This window comes from Oryza glaberrima, chromosome 6, assembly GCF_000147395.1.
Source record: "Oryza glaberrima chromosome 6, OglaRS2, whole genome shotgun sequence".
NCBI classification, from domain to species: domain Eukaryota; kingdom Viridiplantae; phylum Streptophyta; class Magnoliopsida; order Poales; family Poaceae; genus Oryza; species Oryza glaberrima.
Genome location: NC_068331.1, coordinates 9,989,097 through 10,004,496, shown reverse-complemented (window position 1 = coordinate 10,004,496; position 15,400 = coordinate 9,989,097). Strand labels below are relative to the sequence as shown.

At 42.3% G+C, this 15,400-nt stretch overlaps 2 protein-coding genes across 11 annotated transcripts; one reads left to right on the top strand and one right to left on the bottom strand.

The window, feature by feature from the left end:
- Window positions 1-631: 631 nt before the first annotated feature.
- Window positions 632-4,551, top strand: LOC127777223 (vegetative cell wall protein gp1-like). 10 transcript variants are annotated; one of them, XR_008018297.1, is made up of 6 exons: window positions 632-1,054; window positions 1,706-1,762; window positions 1,881-2,001; window positions 2,123-2,307; window positions 2,388-2,480; window positions 2,575-4,001. XR_008018297.1 is itself a non-coding variant. In XM_052303782.1 (3 exons), the coding sequence occupies exons 1-3, from the start codon at window positions 632-634 to the stop codon at window positions 1,926-1,928; spliced, it is 528 nt and encodes a 175-aa protein (XP_052159742.1). In that variant the 3' UTR covers window positions 1,929-4,001. The 10 variants fall into 10 exon arrangements, 1 of the variants encoding a protein (XP_052159742.1); XR_008018298.1 differs by having other exon boundaries at window positions 2,123-2,311; XR_008018300.1 differs by adding an exon at window positions 4,008-4,551 and having other exon boundaries at window positions 2,123-2,651.
- Window positions 4,552-5,399: 848 nt separating this feature from the next.
- On the bottom strand, window positions 5,400-7,001 carry LOC127777222 (UDP-glycosyltransferase CGT). Its single transcript, XM_052303780.1, has one exon. The coding sequence runs from the start codon at window positions 6,912-6,914 to the stop codon at window positions 5,499-5,501; it is 1,416 nt and encodes a 471-aa protein (XP_052159740.1). The 5' UTR covers window positions 6,915-7,001; the 3' UTR covers window positions 5,400-5,498.
- Window positions 7,002-15,400: the final 8,399 nt, after the last annotated feature.

The following is a 15,400-nucleotide window of genomic DNA, read 5'->3' as shown; positions in this document are numbered from 1 at the left end:
TATTGGTGAATTTATTATCCTTAGTGTGGTAGAAATAAGTACCATTGAACCGTACATAATTGTCATAACACTCGGAAAAATAAGCTCATACATGAAAAATGTACATTACAAAAACGCACATATAAAAGTGTAACTAAATAAAACGAGTTCGTACTTTTCAGGCTTATACCAAATAAATCACAATAGCAAGAAAAATATGTTTATACATGTGATCAGCATATGACAATCAGACCTTACATCATAGCAAGAAATATGTACCAATCTCTATCTCAAAAGTCAATACTTAAATCTAGAACCCCCCCCCCCCCCCCCAATTGTTTTTTTCCTCTTTCAAGGCGATTTGTCATGTTTCTGTCACGTGGTATGTACGGCAATCCTTCTCCCAGCAAGTTACTATTAACTCCATCTCAAAATATATTCTGGATATTTGAAAGGTTCATGATAAGAACAGTCTCAACTCACAGTATGTATAAATAGTGTCTATGGTGTAATGTCAATAACAAATCTACACTAATATAAAAAAGAGGAGTTACTCCTCTCTAATACTACAGGCCAAATCATCCGGATTAATCTCTACCGTCCATCCGCGCGCAACTTTTTCCTACCGCACGATTTGGCAGACGAGGAATCCATGCGCGAAGACTTCGCTCCTCCTCCACCCGCGGCCACGGAGACCGCGTGCTTCTCTTCCTCGCTCACTCCTCCTCGCGTCCTCGCAGGAGCGACTCCTCGCTGCCGCCGCTCCTCCGCGTCCTCGCCGGAGCCGCCGCGGCCGTCCTCCTTCTTCCCCACCGCCGCGGCTGTCCTCCTTGCTCGCTCCTCCTCCGCCCCGCTGCCGGCGCCGCCGCGGCCGTCCTCCTTCCCCACCGCCGCGGTAGTCCTCCTCGCTCGCTCCTCCTCCGCCCCACTGCCGGCGCCGCCGCGGCTGTCCTCCTCGCTCGCTCCTCCTCCGCCCCGCTGCCGGCGCTACGCCGCGTCCTCGCCGGAGCCGCCGCCGGAGCCGACTTCGGCCTCTTCTCCGGCGCCGGAACCGACCTCGACCTCGGCCCCTAGAGTACAAGTCCCAAAAATCCTGTGTCTTTCCTTAATCTTTTCTGTACGTGTGGGAATTTTAATCTTCTTCCTTCTTGAGCATTGGCCTGTAGCATTTGGTAGTTGAAAACACGACCTGAAAACAAGTGACCATGATTTTCCTTTTTTGTTGAAGTTAGTGAACAATTGGATAATTACATTGAGGTGATCTTCTTTTGTGAACTTTTGAACAAAATTTTTAACAACGGTTGCTGTAAATTATTTACTATGGAAGCAATTGTATGATGCTGCTGTTGCAAATGAAAACTTGAAAATGTGACTACATTGCAGGGTCATAGAAGCAATTATGCAGGGTCTGCCAATTGTGCAATTTTTTTGTTTGTCAGCTAGCAATTGGTTGACATGCATATCACGTTTTGTGACTTACTGAAAATGTCTGCCAAACTGCTGCATGTTACATTTTGTGAATTTTTCAATGACTTCGAATGTGGCTCAAATACATTCTGCCTTTGATTCCACTTTAATTCCCCTATCGATGTCAACAGCATATGACCATGTCAACAATCTCCACTGGTTGAATTATCTGCAGGAAATGTACTTGAATTATATCCAGGAACTAACTAATAATTCACAGCTGTTATAATTTGCAGCACGTGTGTTTGATTTGATGCAGGTGATCGTCAATAGGTCCAGTGGGCTGGAGCTACCAATTCATCTAGGTCTTGCCCTGGTAAATATTTGCATTCCATTTTGGAGCTGAAAACTTGGTCATCGCCACCGCTCCTTCGCACAGCCAATTTGATAAAGAAATCAATGCGATTGTCCTTTTTTTGTTTAATCTACCACAGGTAATGCTCCACTTCCAAAATTACCTGACAACTACAACTTCTTGGTGATAGCTGCTGCGTTGAAAGAGTCTGGTCTTGGATCTTCTTGGTTTTGACTTGACCAAAAGCAATGGATAGTCAGGTCATGTATATAACTGTTTCATGTTACACACACTGGTTGTTTCTTTTAAGACTTTCTATCAATTTTACTTGAGTATCCGTTTTGGATTAAACAAACAAATTTTCCTGCTGAATTTCTTCAGGCACATATTCCTTTAGAAGAAACATCTCTGCATGCTTTGCTTTGTTGAGTTGATAAAGTGATTCAAAACGGGAGTCCTAATGTGCAAGCAGCTGGTCAAGAAGCTGAGGATATCCCATTCCAAAAAAAAAGTGCCTTCTTTGTATGTAATCAAGTCATGCAGACTTAATCTTTGATCAAGCCATGGTCGGTAAGAAATTAATTCGCTATTATATATGCTATTATGAACACTAGCTTGACTTCTATGCCTTGACTCTTCTGGACAGATGACAGATTTTGTTACTATCTGAATTTGTCGTATGAAAACGACAAATTTCATTCTCACAGGCATAATTGTAGACTATCAATACTTTGAAAAGGTAGCTTTGTCCAGAGGTTCGTAGTAGGTATAACATTTTTTTTCTCGAATACGGTAGGCTGATAGCATTTATCTACTCATTTTGGTGATTTCAGTTAGTTGTGACAACATGAGCAGCCGTCAAGAAGAAGAAAGAGCATGAATTCCATGACTAAATCTTGTGGTCTATTTTGTAAATCCACTACCTCAGTAAAACTTTTAGCACCCGATCTGCATATCATAACTGAATATCCACCTATTATTGTGGCCTACCATTTCATTTTCCAATTCTATGCTCTAGAAGTTTGGAACTACTACATGCACAATTTCATTTTTCTTACACTGATTCTGCTGCATGCATTTTCTTATAAAGAGACCTTTTCAATGGCATAAGTTTTCATCTGAATTCTCAATGCATCTTGCTTGATGGATCCATTCAGCATAATCTGATGGTACGAGGCATGCACTTCATAAGTATGATGCAAGTTATGTTAGTTCGGGGTTTGCCGTTAAGATCATAGTTAGGGGGGAAATATTTTCAGTGTTGCTAGCTAGCTCGAGGGAATGGTATGTTTCGAAACAAACAAGCCATCTATATTTGCAGTTTGATATTCTGGTTTGCCTCTAAAATCTTGGGTACATTCTTAGCAGAAATGCTTTTCATGCGTTTTAAGAAGAGAGCTTCCATATATTTTAGTTATATCTGTATTTGCTGTTCGATATTTTATTTTCGCAAGTTCAGTTCATGTATGGCTTTAAGAAGTTTTGTGGGACAAAATCTCTATGTATATTGTGTTTTTCTGAACAAGGTGAAATAATGTTGCTCCATATGGAGATGGGATATGCCCTGTCTAGCTAAGTTATAAGCTGTGAATTGTAGATTTGTAGAAGCTGGTCCAGAATAGTTTACTCTTGTTTTACAATGTCAAGTCTGGTTTATGAGGTTTGTATCTAATTCAAATTAATGTTTTTTTTTTGCGGGGACAAATTAATGTTTTTTTAGCAAACACATATGCTTCAGTTTTATTATCCTTGAGCAACCAAGTTTACAATTGTGTCGTTTTGAGAATGCAATACTGCAAGAGTATTTGACAAGACTTACTTGATTTTCATGGATATGCAGTCAGACACAGGAGTCTAGCACTTTGAGATGTCCTTCTCTAGGAGTGTAAATTGGCACTTGACAGTTTTACGTATTTTGTCAACTACTCAAACCAATATCAATTTGTATTGCAGAATATTTGTAAAAAAAACTCAAATTTGCATATGATTAGTGGTTGATAAAATTTTGCCTTCAGTTTAGTTCCTTTCATGCTTGACACCGTTGATTCTTGTTTAAATTTTTACTTCTCTTCAAACTTTCACCTCTTAAAATGTGTTCACTTCAGGAAGCTAACCATCTTGCTGTCTGGATTTTGATATGTATCTGTTCATGTAATCCACAAAAAGACTTGGCCCATAAGGCCACTGCTATTAACATTCTTGCCCCCCACAATAATATGGATATATTTCATAGTTCAAATTGAAGGCTTACACTAAACAATTATAGGCGTATTCGGTGGATGCATGACTCAAGTTCAGTTTGGATGGAATGTACACCCTCTCTTCAAATTCAGCGTGACTGTTTTTGTTCTCAGTATCTAAGCTAAGACGTGCAATGTATTCTGCTCGGTTGTATGAACTGGAGTACCGACATTTTTTTAAGAAAAATTAGTTTGCATGGTAATGGAAATGAAGCCTGATTTCATCTCTATCTATGTAGCTTTGTTTCTTACCCACATGGATTCTATGCCCGTTACTATAATACTCCCTCCGTTCCAAAATATAAGCATTTTTAGCTATCCAGATTCATAGAAAAAAAATTGTTATATTATTTTGGGACGGAGATAATATGCACTGAAGTGTTTGCTTCTCATTCTCAATCTTGATTTCAAATGATAGTGAATGTTGATTAATTTGTTCTCTAGGAATGGACCATCATTATGATTTTGTGGTGTTATGTTGAAGCAAGTTATAATGTGTACAACGTGCCTTGCACGTGCACGGTTACTAGTCACAATAAAAACTACACTCTACAACCAATAGTTTCTTAAAGTAGGCCATTAATAAATACATCATCTCTCTTCTCTACCAATCATATTTATTCTTCATCTATTATAATGACATTATTCTCTCCCAATGCAAAACTTGATAGTGTCTATTACATAGATTCTCGTGTTGAAGCTGTGTCTTGCATGAGACCCAGTTTCTTCCTCTCTTCACTCTCTCTTAATTAATATAGTGCCACATAAATTAAAAGTCATATATGACAATGTAGTTAATGCCATAGACACCATTCTAAATGGAGGGTTGGGACTGCCCTAAGGGCCTATTTGTTTTTGGAAGAATCCCAACACATAAGAATAGGAAAAGTAAAAGAATAAAAATACATGCACACTTCAATCCATAGGAATTGTCTGAGATGTTTGAGTGGATAAAATTTTTTTCTAAGTTTTCACTCAATAACATGTAGGAAAGGATATTTTTCTTTGATTTTCCTGTAGGTACATTCCTGAAAACCAAATGATACTCATAGTGATTAATCTAAATCCTTTCTTTTTCCTCCAAAACGAATAGCCCTAAGATCATATCCCTAGAGAAACAACATTATACTCCTTCCGTTTCAAAATGTCTGACAACGTTGACTTTTAAAATACGTGTTTAATCATTCGTCTTATTTAAAAAATTTAAGTAATTATTTATTCTTTTCATATCATTTGATTCATTGTTAAATATACTTTCATATACACATATAGTTTTACATATTTCACAAATTTTTTTAATTAGACGAATGGTCAAATATGTGCTAAAAAGTCAACGGTGTCAAACATTTTGAAACGGAGGGAGTACTATTTATAGAGATTTAACCTCACTAAAACATATCCACTGATTAAATTTAAAATTCTTCCAAATTTCATATGGCTTCATTTCTTATTCCAATTTAAAATATGTAACAAGGATTCCATCCGAATTATTTAAATTAGAACCCATGTCTCAGTACTCAATTAGTGCGACATGTTCCCCCTTGGCACAGCCGCGCGAACTCGACCAGACAACGGTGGCTCGATCCACCGCCGGCGACGGCCTTCGCGGCGGCCTTGGCGAGGCTCGCCGCCTTCCTACGCAACGCCTCGTCCGCCATCGCCGCCTTCACCTTCTCCGATATCTCCTCTGCGCCGATCACCCCGGCTTCCCCCTCCCAGCTCCAGGTGTCCGCCCACACGCCGAGCCTGGCGCGCGCCACCACGCCGGAGTTCACCCGCTGGTCGCCGAACCTCGGCAGCGCCAGCACCGGGACGCCGCTCGCCGCCGCCTCCGTCACCGAGTTCCAGCCGCAGTGGCTCACGAACAGCGCCACGGACTCGTGCTTCAGGACCTCTTCCTGATCCACCCATGCCTTGGTGACGAGGCCTCGCTTCTCCACCCGCTCCAAGAACCCCTCGCCGAGCAGCTCGCCGAGCTCGGCGGCGTCGTCCCTGTCCACGACGGTGCTCTTCACCACCCACAGGAACCTGTGGCCGCTGGTCTCCAGCCCGGCGGCGAGCTCCCTGAGCTGCTCCCCTGAGATGGCCTTGCGGCTGCCGAAGCTCACGTACACCACCGACCGCGCCGGCTGCGCGTCGAGCCACTCCATGTAGTTTGCCTGCGGATCTTTCGCCTGGTTGCTCGCCGGGAGAAGTGGCCCCACGGCGAACACCGGCGGGAAGCCGGAGGCGACCTTGCCCTGCTGCAGGGCCGCGACGGCCTCCGGCTCCAAGGCGTCGAACGTGTTGACGAGGATGCCGGCGGCGCTCGTGAGGCTCCGGCCGTTGGCGACGAACTGGCGGGTGAAGAGGTGGTTGGGGTCGTGCAGCGCCTGCGGGATGGAGGCCTTGGGGATGCGGTACACGCCGGGGATGTCGACGTCGCCGACGCCGCCGCCGTCGCCAGCGTTGGCGTCGAGGTATGTGGGGAAGTAGGCGCAGAGGGAGAGCATCGCGGCGGAGGCGGTGAAGAGGATGTGGCACGGGAGGCCCTGCTCCTTCGCCACGGGTATGACGACGGAGGTCAGCGCGATGTCCGTGGCGAGCGCCGATGCGCCGGCGCCGGTGAGGAGCGGGCCAAGCAGCGGCGCCGACCGCCGCATGGCCTCGAACCGGAGGAAGAACGGGTCGGCGCCGGGGAACTCCGACGCATCGAACGGCGCGAGCTCGAAGTCGAGCCGCCGCACCGCCGGGAACGCGTCGAACAGCGCGTCGAGGTGCTTCGACTCCGCGGTGGACACCGTGGGGAGCACCGTGACGAGGGAGACGTCGCAGCCGTGGCCGGAGGAGAGCGCCACGGCGAGGCGGCCGAAGGGGACGAGGTGGCCCATGCCGGCGCTCGGGATGAGCACCACATGCGGCCGCCTGCCCGCCGCGTCGCCAGAGCTCGGCATTGCCGGTGGTGGCCTCGGTCGAACACCTGGCGATGTGAAGCGGGAGTAGGTGTGCCGTGTGCGTGCTGCTGCTGCTTGGGTCGTGTAGGTAGCTGCAGCTTAATAAGGTGAGACGTGCAATGCTCACCACACAATACACCAACCAGCCCAGCGGCAACGTCGCGTCGTCGACTGTTCCCTTTTTTTAAAAAAAAAAGAAAAAAAGAGAGGCAAATACCATCAATAAGGATAATGTACTGCTACTTGCTTCTCTCTCTGTTGTTAATACATATATATGGAGAAATTTAATAAAATCAGATATAGTGGCACTACATTATGATGGCCTCCCTGCTCTCCCCCACGTTGCAATTGGGAATGGGGCATGCAGTAATCACTGCTAAGTTCATGGAGAATAAAAGAACTCCTCACAAATGGGAACTTAGGCCAGTTTCCAAAGAAAAACTTTTCACCCTGTCACATCGAATGTTTTGCTAAATATGTTATTCGAATTTTGGGCCCACAATATATTTGGATTAGTTTCATTAATAGAACTTGACTATTAGGATTAGTTTTCTAGCATGACTCTAAGTCTTTCCCCATTAGGACTTTTAGATTTCTCATATATATATATATATATATATATCCCTTGTAAGCCGCACGGGGAGGGAGCGACAAATTTGTTTGGTGCTCCATGGTGCCCGGGCTCCATGATTCAAATTGAGTATATACCCAATTCAAATGAGTATGAATTTTTTTTTTAATGTTTAGGTATTAACATTAACTACTTTACTAACTAATTCAAACAAGTTTGAACTGAATTTAAACATGTTTTTGTTATATTTTGATTTTAGGTATATAACATCTAAACATATAATTAGTTAGGTATGTAATATTGGAATGTGAAATAAAGATAAATTTGAGTTGTTTTATTGCTAGGTATAGGTATGAATCGAATACTTATAACTAGGTATATACTCACAATTTAAAAATTTTGAAAATTTTGGGCGAATTTGTGTATTTCATACCATGGTGCCCAGGCACCATGGAGCCCCATATGAGTGTCCTATATAGTAAATTATATATATATATATATATCCCTTGTAAGCCGCACGGGGAGGGAGCGACAACCCAATGTATCCCTTGCGTTTGTATCCAACTCCTCTATAGTGATCATTGCTAGTCGGCACCCGTAGTTTTTTCTCGCAAGTGTTTTCCACGTAAAAATCCGTGTATCCGTTGTGCATCTATTTTTATAACAAGTGGTATCAGAGCATTGGATTCGATCTATTGTCACTTCATTGTTGGGTCCATGGCCATCCATCAGATCGATCTGCTATTCGGCCTCCATCGCCGTATTCGTCCAATCGTCGAGTTCAATCTGTTTGGAGTTATGGATTTGCGGTCCTGCTGCTGTTGCGTTTGGTAGGAGTGTCCAGCATCAGCGCGTTGTCCCGCCGATTCAATCTCGTTCGGCGAGACATAATCCCGTCGGTGTTTATAGGCGCTGCAATAATCGGAGGCTGCGGCAATCTACCGAGGGAAAATCAAGGCAGCAGGGCACCGCCATCTATTGCACATTGAGCAGAAAAAGCAAGGCAGCAGCACGCATCCTGTCCTGAGGAGGATAATTAGGGCAGTCAACCTGCCGTTCATGTGAATTAAATTTCACGTTGCAATTGCTACGTGCACACGCCCTTCGCACCAGGGATTCAAGCCTTGCATAGTTTTGGTTCTGTTCAGGCAATACAAATTCACGTTCAGAATTGCTATATTCACAAGCCAAGTTTACCAGGAGGTTCTGCACGGAGATCAAGATACTTCGTTTTATACACCCAGGGTGTTTCGCGTTTCTGCTAGGGTTTGACAAATTGTACCAGCAGATTCAGGATCTTATTCCCAAGGCGAGTTTGAAGTTTGATCTACTGCTTCTAGATTGAGATGTAATATTCTCGTTATATCAAGTGAGGTTGCAAGTTGGCACATCTATCATGGAGGAGGAGCTAATACTGTCGTGCACCAGTTTATCAGTTGCGCATACATATTTCATGACACACAAGCGAAGTCGTCGAGAGGGAGCCGCAAGGTTCCTGTCCAGATCACGTGGAGGTGGTCAAATTTCTGGCGGAATTGCTATGTCCGTTTGCCCAGTATATCAGGAGGTTAATAAGGAGATCTAAATACTTTGTTTTGAGCATAAGAGTTTCGCGTTTCTGCTAGGATTCTAGAAATTAATGCCAGCAGATTCAGGAAATTAATGCCAGAAATTTATTCTCATGGTGAGTTAGAAGTTTGTGCATCAGTTTCGCGACTCTACTGGGTTCCACAATGTCATACCAGTAGATTCAGGATTTATTTCCAATGGCGAATTTGAAGTATGGTCTAACTCTTCTGGATCAAGGGTGTTATGGATTATAGTCCAAGTGACTATTTGGCGCACATTGATTTTATCATCATGAGGTTGTTTGGAGATTGAAGATTTTTATGCTACAAGGGAAATTCATATCAAGATGGAGATTGTTAAATACACGATCTAAATTTTAGGCCCACAATATATTCTGATTAGTTTCCTAATAGAACTTGACTATTAGGATTAGTTTCATAGTATGACTTTAAGTCTTTCCCCACTAGGACTCATAGATTTCTCCTATAAGTCTTTCCCCACTAGGACTTCTAGATTTCTCCTATATATATCCCTTGTAAACCGCACGGGGAGGGTGCGACCGTACAATGTATCCCCTGTATTTGTATCCAACTCCTCTATAGTGATCATTGCTGGTCAGCACCCGTGGTTTTTCCCCGCAAGGGTTTTCCACGTAAAATTCACGTCTCCGTTGTGCTTCTATTTTTCATAACATGTTTAGACACATACATAGAGTATTAAATATAGAAAAAAAAAACTAATTACACAGATTACGTGTAAGTTGCGAGACGAATCTTTTAAGCCTAGTTGCGCCGTGATTTGACAATATGGTGCTACAGTAAACATTTACTAATGACGGATTCATTAGGCTTAATAAATTCGTCTTACAGTTTACAGGCGAAATTTGTAATTTATTTTGTTATTAGACTACGTTTAATATTTTAAATATGTGTCCATATATCTGATGTGGTAAAGAAGCTTTTCACCCTGAACTATACAGAGTTACATACAGAATAACAGTTTTGTGATGACCGGCAGGTACACATGTACATACTAATAACATCCTTTCAATCTTTGATTATTACACACATGAGCAAGCAAGCAACCAACCACAATATACATCTATTATATACTAAAAGTCCATTAATCTTTCTACAAACGCTTTTAAGCCACCATGTGACACTCCTACAGAAGCTCCTAGATCACCACGTGCCATTTTGTAATCTCACCATTGATTTTCATTTAAAATGGTGGACCCATTATTTTGGACCATTAGATTCTATCTATTATATACTAAAACTCTATTAATCTTCCTACAAACGCTTCTAAGCCGCCATGTGGTGCTCCTACAAAAGCTCCTAGATCGCCACGTGGCATTTTATAGTCTTACCATTGATTTTCATTTAAATTGGTGGAACTATTATTTTGAACAATTATATTCTATTATATTATATACTTAAAAGTCCATTAGTGTTCCTACAAACGCTTCTAAGCCCCCATGTGACGCTCCTACAAAAGTTCCTAGATCGCCACGTGGCATTTTATAATCTCACCGTTGATTTTCATTTAAATTGGTGGACCTATTATTTTAGACCATTAGATTAGATCTGTTTGCTTCCTCTTAATATATCATGTCCTGTGCGCATAGATGCCGTTTATACCGGGAAAAAAATTACCATCGGTACGTATTTGGAAAAAACTAAACGTACCTTTAGGTACTGTTCACTTAAAAAACAAACGTACTTTACGTACGATAAAAACTATAGGACAGAAAAAAGAAACTGTTTACTTAAAATAAAACAAAAAAGTTGTCAATTTTCATTTAAAATGACGGACCATTTTTTAGATTATTATATTATAGTCATCGTCACATGACACTCCTATAAACGTTCCTATACCGCCACATCGCACTCTAATTTATTAGAGAAAATATTAGAAATTTTTAAAAAAGATTTTCAATTAAAGCGGTGGACCTATTATTCTAAGCCATCAGATTAAATCTATTAAAAGATTGCATCCCACCTAACCTTCCACCAAATAAAAAAAGCGGTTTTACTATATTCCTACGCCAGATTTCTGGCTCCATAGCAGTCACCAGTAGTTTTGTGTCCATCGGATACGCTGTGAGATTCGTGTCAAGTTAAATCTATTGTGCTCATACCATCGCTGGGCGCTGCTTTGCTGCGTTCACACTTGCATGTATAAGTCTGCTGCGGGTAGTTATTAATATATTTACAAATTTACACAATAGTACGCCACTTACATATGTATTCAGGATGCAATTTTATTATTTATATATATAACTTTAGGACTTACATATGTAATTTTGAGATTTATATTGTCAATACACAAAAATTATATATGTAATTTAGATACTTACAATGTAAATACATGCCGACTATTTTTTATTGAAAAATATGACGCTATAAATATAGCTACTCCCATAAAAAAATCTCACGTGAATAGCAGTACGTATACGTACATACATACTACCCACAAAAAAAGAACAAAAACATCGATTGAAAAAAAAACTAATCTCCCATGTGCTACGAGAGAGAAATATGTATGCACTATTCACCGTAAGATCAAAACCAACAAAAATCTCACGTGTACGTGTAAATACGTACTTCCTCCGTTTCACAATGTAAGACTTTCTAGCATTACTCATATTTATTTAGATGTTAATAAATCTAGACATATGTATATGTTTAGATTCATTAACATCTATATATATGTGGGCAATGCTAGAAAGTCTTACATGATGAAACAGAGGAAGTACATGCTACTATCCAGCGGAGAAAAACCCAAAAATATGCATGTACTTAGAAAAACCCCAAAAATATGCATGTACTTAGGTACTCCCTCCGTACTCATAAAGAAATGAAGGAAGTCGTTTAGGTTAATGTTTAAGTCAATCCTTGGGAATATAAATCATGAATATCTCTCAAGTTGTTGAGTTTGAAAATGTAAAAATTATATGAATAGATTTGCCTTCAAAAAATACTTTCATAAAAGTATACATATATCACTTTTTAATAAATATTTTTATAGAAACAAGAAGTCAAAGTTGTGTCAAGAGTAGGGTATTACGCTTCCCAACGGCCCGAACCTGGATAATCTCTCGCCTCCCTCTCGATCATCATCCATCTCACTAGCTTAATCTCGGCGAGATTACGCTCTCGATCATCGCGCCTTATCCCCTGGCCGAACTAGGGGGGTCTCATGTCCTCCCGCTAGAGAGGATCACTCCTTGACAGCTGACGCGTCAGGTAGGGGGAAACCCGCGCGTTTTGTGAGAGAGCCGTTTTTCTTCCGCCCTAAGTTTCCCTCCATCCTCAACGGCCATGGTTGAGGTAGTGGAGGAAGAGGTGGTGGCATACACTCGCACGCTGTCCGGGAGTGAGGACGGTAGCGGGAGTCGTGATCCCCGCCACCACCGCCGGAACTCTCCATGCAGTGTGTGATCGCAATCGCGCTACACGCCGGCACCTTTAGCAACCCTTTTTTGTCTAAGCTTTTGTGAGGATCTCGATGGTCGCTTCCTTTCTTTGCGTCTACCTGCAGCTGCTTCCGTCTTTGTACTCAATCGTGTATGTACTATAAGCTCATTGAGCACGTCTTGGTATAATGGGCCAATGCCAAGGTCTAGCCCATCATCACCACGGCCCACACTGCATATATATAGCCCAGCCCAATACTTTTTCAGATCGCTTCCATTTCCGGTATATGGTCTCTCATATTGTCACTGAATTACAAAATCATCCCTTAACTGAAAATTTAGATATATGGGATCTCAACTTATAAAATTGGATAATTCTAGTTCCTTACGTTGTATTGATCCTGGTTTTGTCCGACCTGGTTACTGAGTTAGTGTGAGACCCACATGAGCCCTACATGTAAGGGTGACTACATCATCACCCTCTCTCTTTCCCATCTTCTCTCCCTTCCTCCTTTCTCTCACTTTCTCCTCGTCTGGGCAGGCTGTCCGGTGGGGCGAGGCGAAATAGGAGGAGGTCCGGCGGCTAGCGACGGGTGATGCGGTGACGCGGGAACAGGTCGGGGCACCGGGGTCTGAGTGTAGGGCGAAGATGGGCAGCGGCCGAGGGAGAACCAAAGGCTTTTTTATTAAAGTCATTTTCTTTACAACTTTTAAAGGTGAAAATAGCAAGCTTTCATGGTTTTTATAAACTGACTTCTTCTTCGTAGGACTTGGGTGTTATTTGGTATCATTTTCAAAGATGCGGTTGGCCTTGCGCGATACTTATTTATTAAGTCGCAGTTGGCCATGAGCTATCCGCATTATATTTTTACTAGATGGTTGCCCTAGGGCTACACACATTATGTTATTAAGCCGTGGTTGGCCAAGAGTTATGTGCATCAAGCTTTATGCAATCGGTGTCATGTTACTCGAGGATCACACCGCATATACTATAAATTAATGTTAAGTCACCTCACTGGCTAAAATTATAGTTATTTACTATGTTTAGTTTTTTTTCCCAACTAAGCACATGGTCGGGTGCTACATCTATCAGGTGCATTATTTGATGAGCCCTCCACAACCTCTTTGTAAGATATTAACATGACGACTCAAGAAGTAAGCACTCAGGAAGCCTTCGCAAGGAACATTGAAGCATTCAGTAGTGATCATCAACCATGGAGGAGACTGCAACTCCACTATGAAGGTCTCGGGGGTTACTGTGAAGAATATGGTTACCGGGTCCCCACATGGCCTACATATTTTATTAGAGATAGGAGGTAAGCCAGATCCATCTTATAGTATTATCTCTTATTGGGAGCCTGAACCTATCTAAATTTTTATGTCATATATTTATCCACTTTTAGGTTTTATGCGTTACCTCTTTTATTATTGTTGATTTTTAGAATCGACGCTATCTTTTTTGGTCTAAGCTTTTTTGTGGAGCTCGGTGGTCACCTCCATCCTTTGCGTGTGCCTGCTGCTTCCGTCTTATACTCGATCGTGTTCTGTAAGCTCATTGATCTAGCTCAATGGTCGCTTCCATTCTTACTGACAGGTGGCTTACGTGGCTTACTGATAGGTGGGTCCCACGCTGACTCAGCCGCCACGTAGGATAAAAGCGAGGTCAAAATCACAGACGCGACTCTCGGTCGGGCGCGCGATCGGGAGGGAGTTAAATCAGACGCTGACGTCAGCGCCACACATACGTGCAAAACCACTTTAAACTATTTTTTTTTCTTAAATTACTTATCCAAATTATGATCCGATTCCACTATTAAATTCGTTGCAATTAAATCTTCAAAACAAGACCATACATGGATATATTCCGACGAAAATATTTTTTAGCTTATTATTGAATTATTTTTAAATGTTGCACGATGTTCCACCAAGTATATTGGAATTATTTCACTAAGTAGATCGAAAATGTTTCAATCGTTTAAATTGGACGTTGTTTCACCTTATATAAAAACAATGTTTCAATAAATAGCGAAAAAATATTTCAATTGAATGCAACATTTGATCTATAAATAGTGAAACATTATAGTACACTAGGTGAAATATTTTCGGTGGAACAAAACATAAAACGAATTCCCTTAATGGAGGGTTTCCAAAATATGTGGGTGATTTGTTGCAATAGAATATTTCAGTTCACTGCAACATTGGATCTATACATAGTGAAACATTATGAGTACACTAGGTGAAACATTTTTGGTGGAAAAAAAAGGAAACGAATTCCCTTTCCAAAATATGTGGGTGATTTGTTGCAATAGAGTATATGGTGGAGACACGTGACAGATGAGGGCAGGGACTATGGTTGGGTCCAGGTGGCATGCATGCGCGCGGGGGCTGGGGGGCGGGGGGAGCGCCCGATTTTTGCTCCTACCGCGCCAGTCGCCCGAGCCCTGGCATTATCCCAAAATCACCGAAGGACCTATAGAGAACTGTTTTTTAAGTTGAGAGATGTTATATATCTGATTTTGCGGTTAGAGGACGATTTTGCAATTCGATGACAAGTTGAGGGACCTTCGGTGTACTTTTTCCTTCTTTGCACGTGTTAGATCTAGCCCACACTTCATATCTTCAGCCCAGCCCAATACTCGCTCACATCGCTTTCCATTTCCAGTCATCCGTCCGAGTCGTTGATGCAGTCCTCTCCGGGGGCATTGCGGTAAATTCCCCACTCGCACCGGCCGTCCTGCTCGGTTCACGACTCGCCTCAAGTCAACGGTCCGTCTCCCCGCCCCAATCAGACCCGCCAGGTCGTCCAGGTCCACCACACATGTCGCTATCAGCCCTAATCTGAACCGTCCATCCACCCCACGAACGCATCGCGTCCGTCCATCCGTTCCACGCGGCAACCCCCCAGAGCCATTGTTAAATAGCTAGCGC

What these genes read in the sequence shown, in the direction of transcription:
- LOC127777223 (XM_052303782.1), top strand. Translation starts at nt 632, where the DNA reads ATGCGCGAAGACTTCGCTCCTCCTCCACCCGCGGCCACGGAGACCGCG. An exon ending in CCTCGACCTCGGCCCCTAGA is followed by an intron (nt 1,055 to 1,705) that starts GTACAAGTCCCA and finishes GATTTGATGCAG; the next exon opens with GTGATCGTCAATAGGTCCAG. An exon ending in TTCATCTAGGTCTTGCCCTG is followed by an intron (nt 1,763 to 1,880) that starts GTAAATATTTGC and finishes AATCTACCACAG; the next exon opens with GTAATGCTCCACTTCCAAAA.
- LOC127777222 (XM_052303780.1), bottom strand. Translation starts at nt 6,914, where the DNA reads ATGCCGAGCTCTGGCGACGCGGCGGGCAGGCGGCCGCATGTGGTGCTC.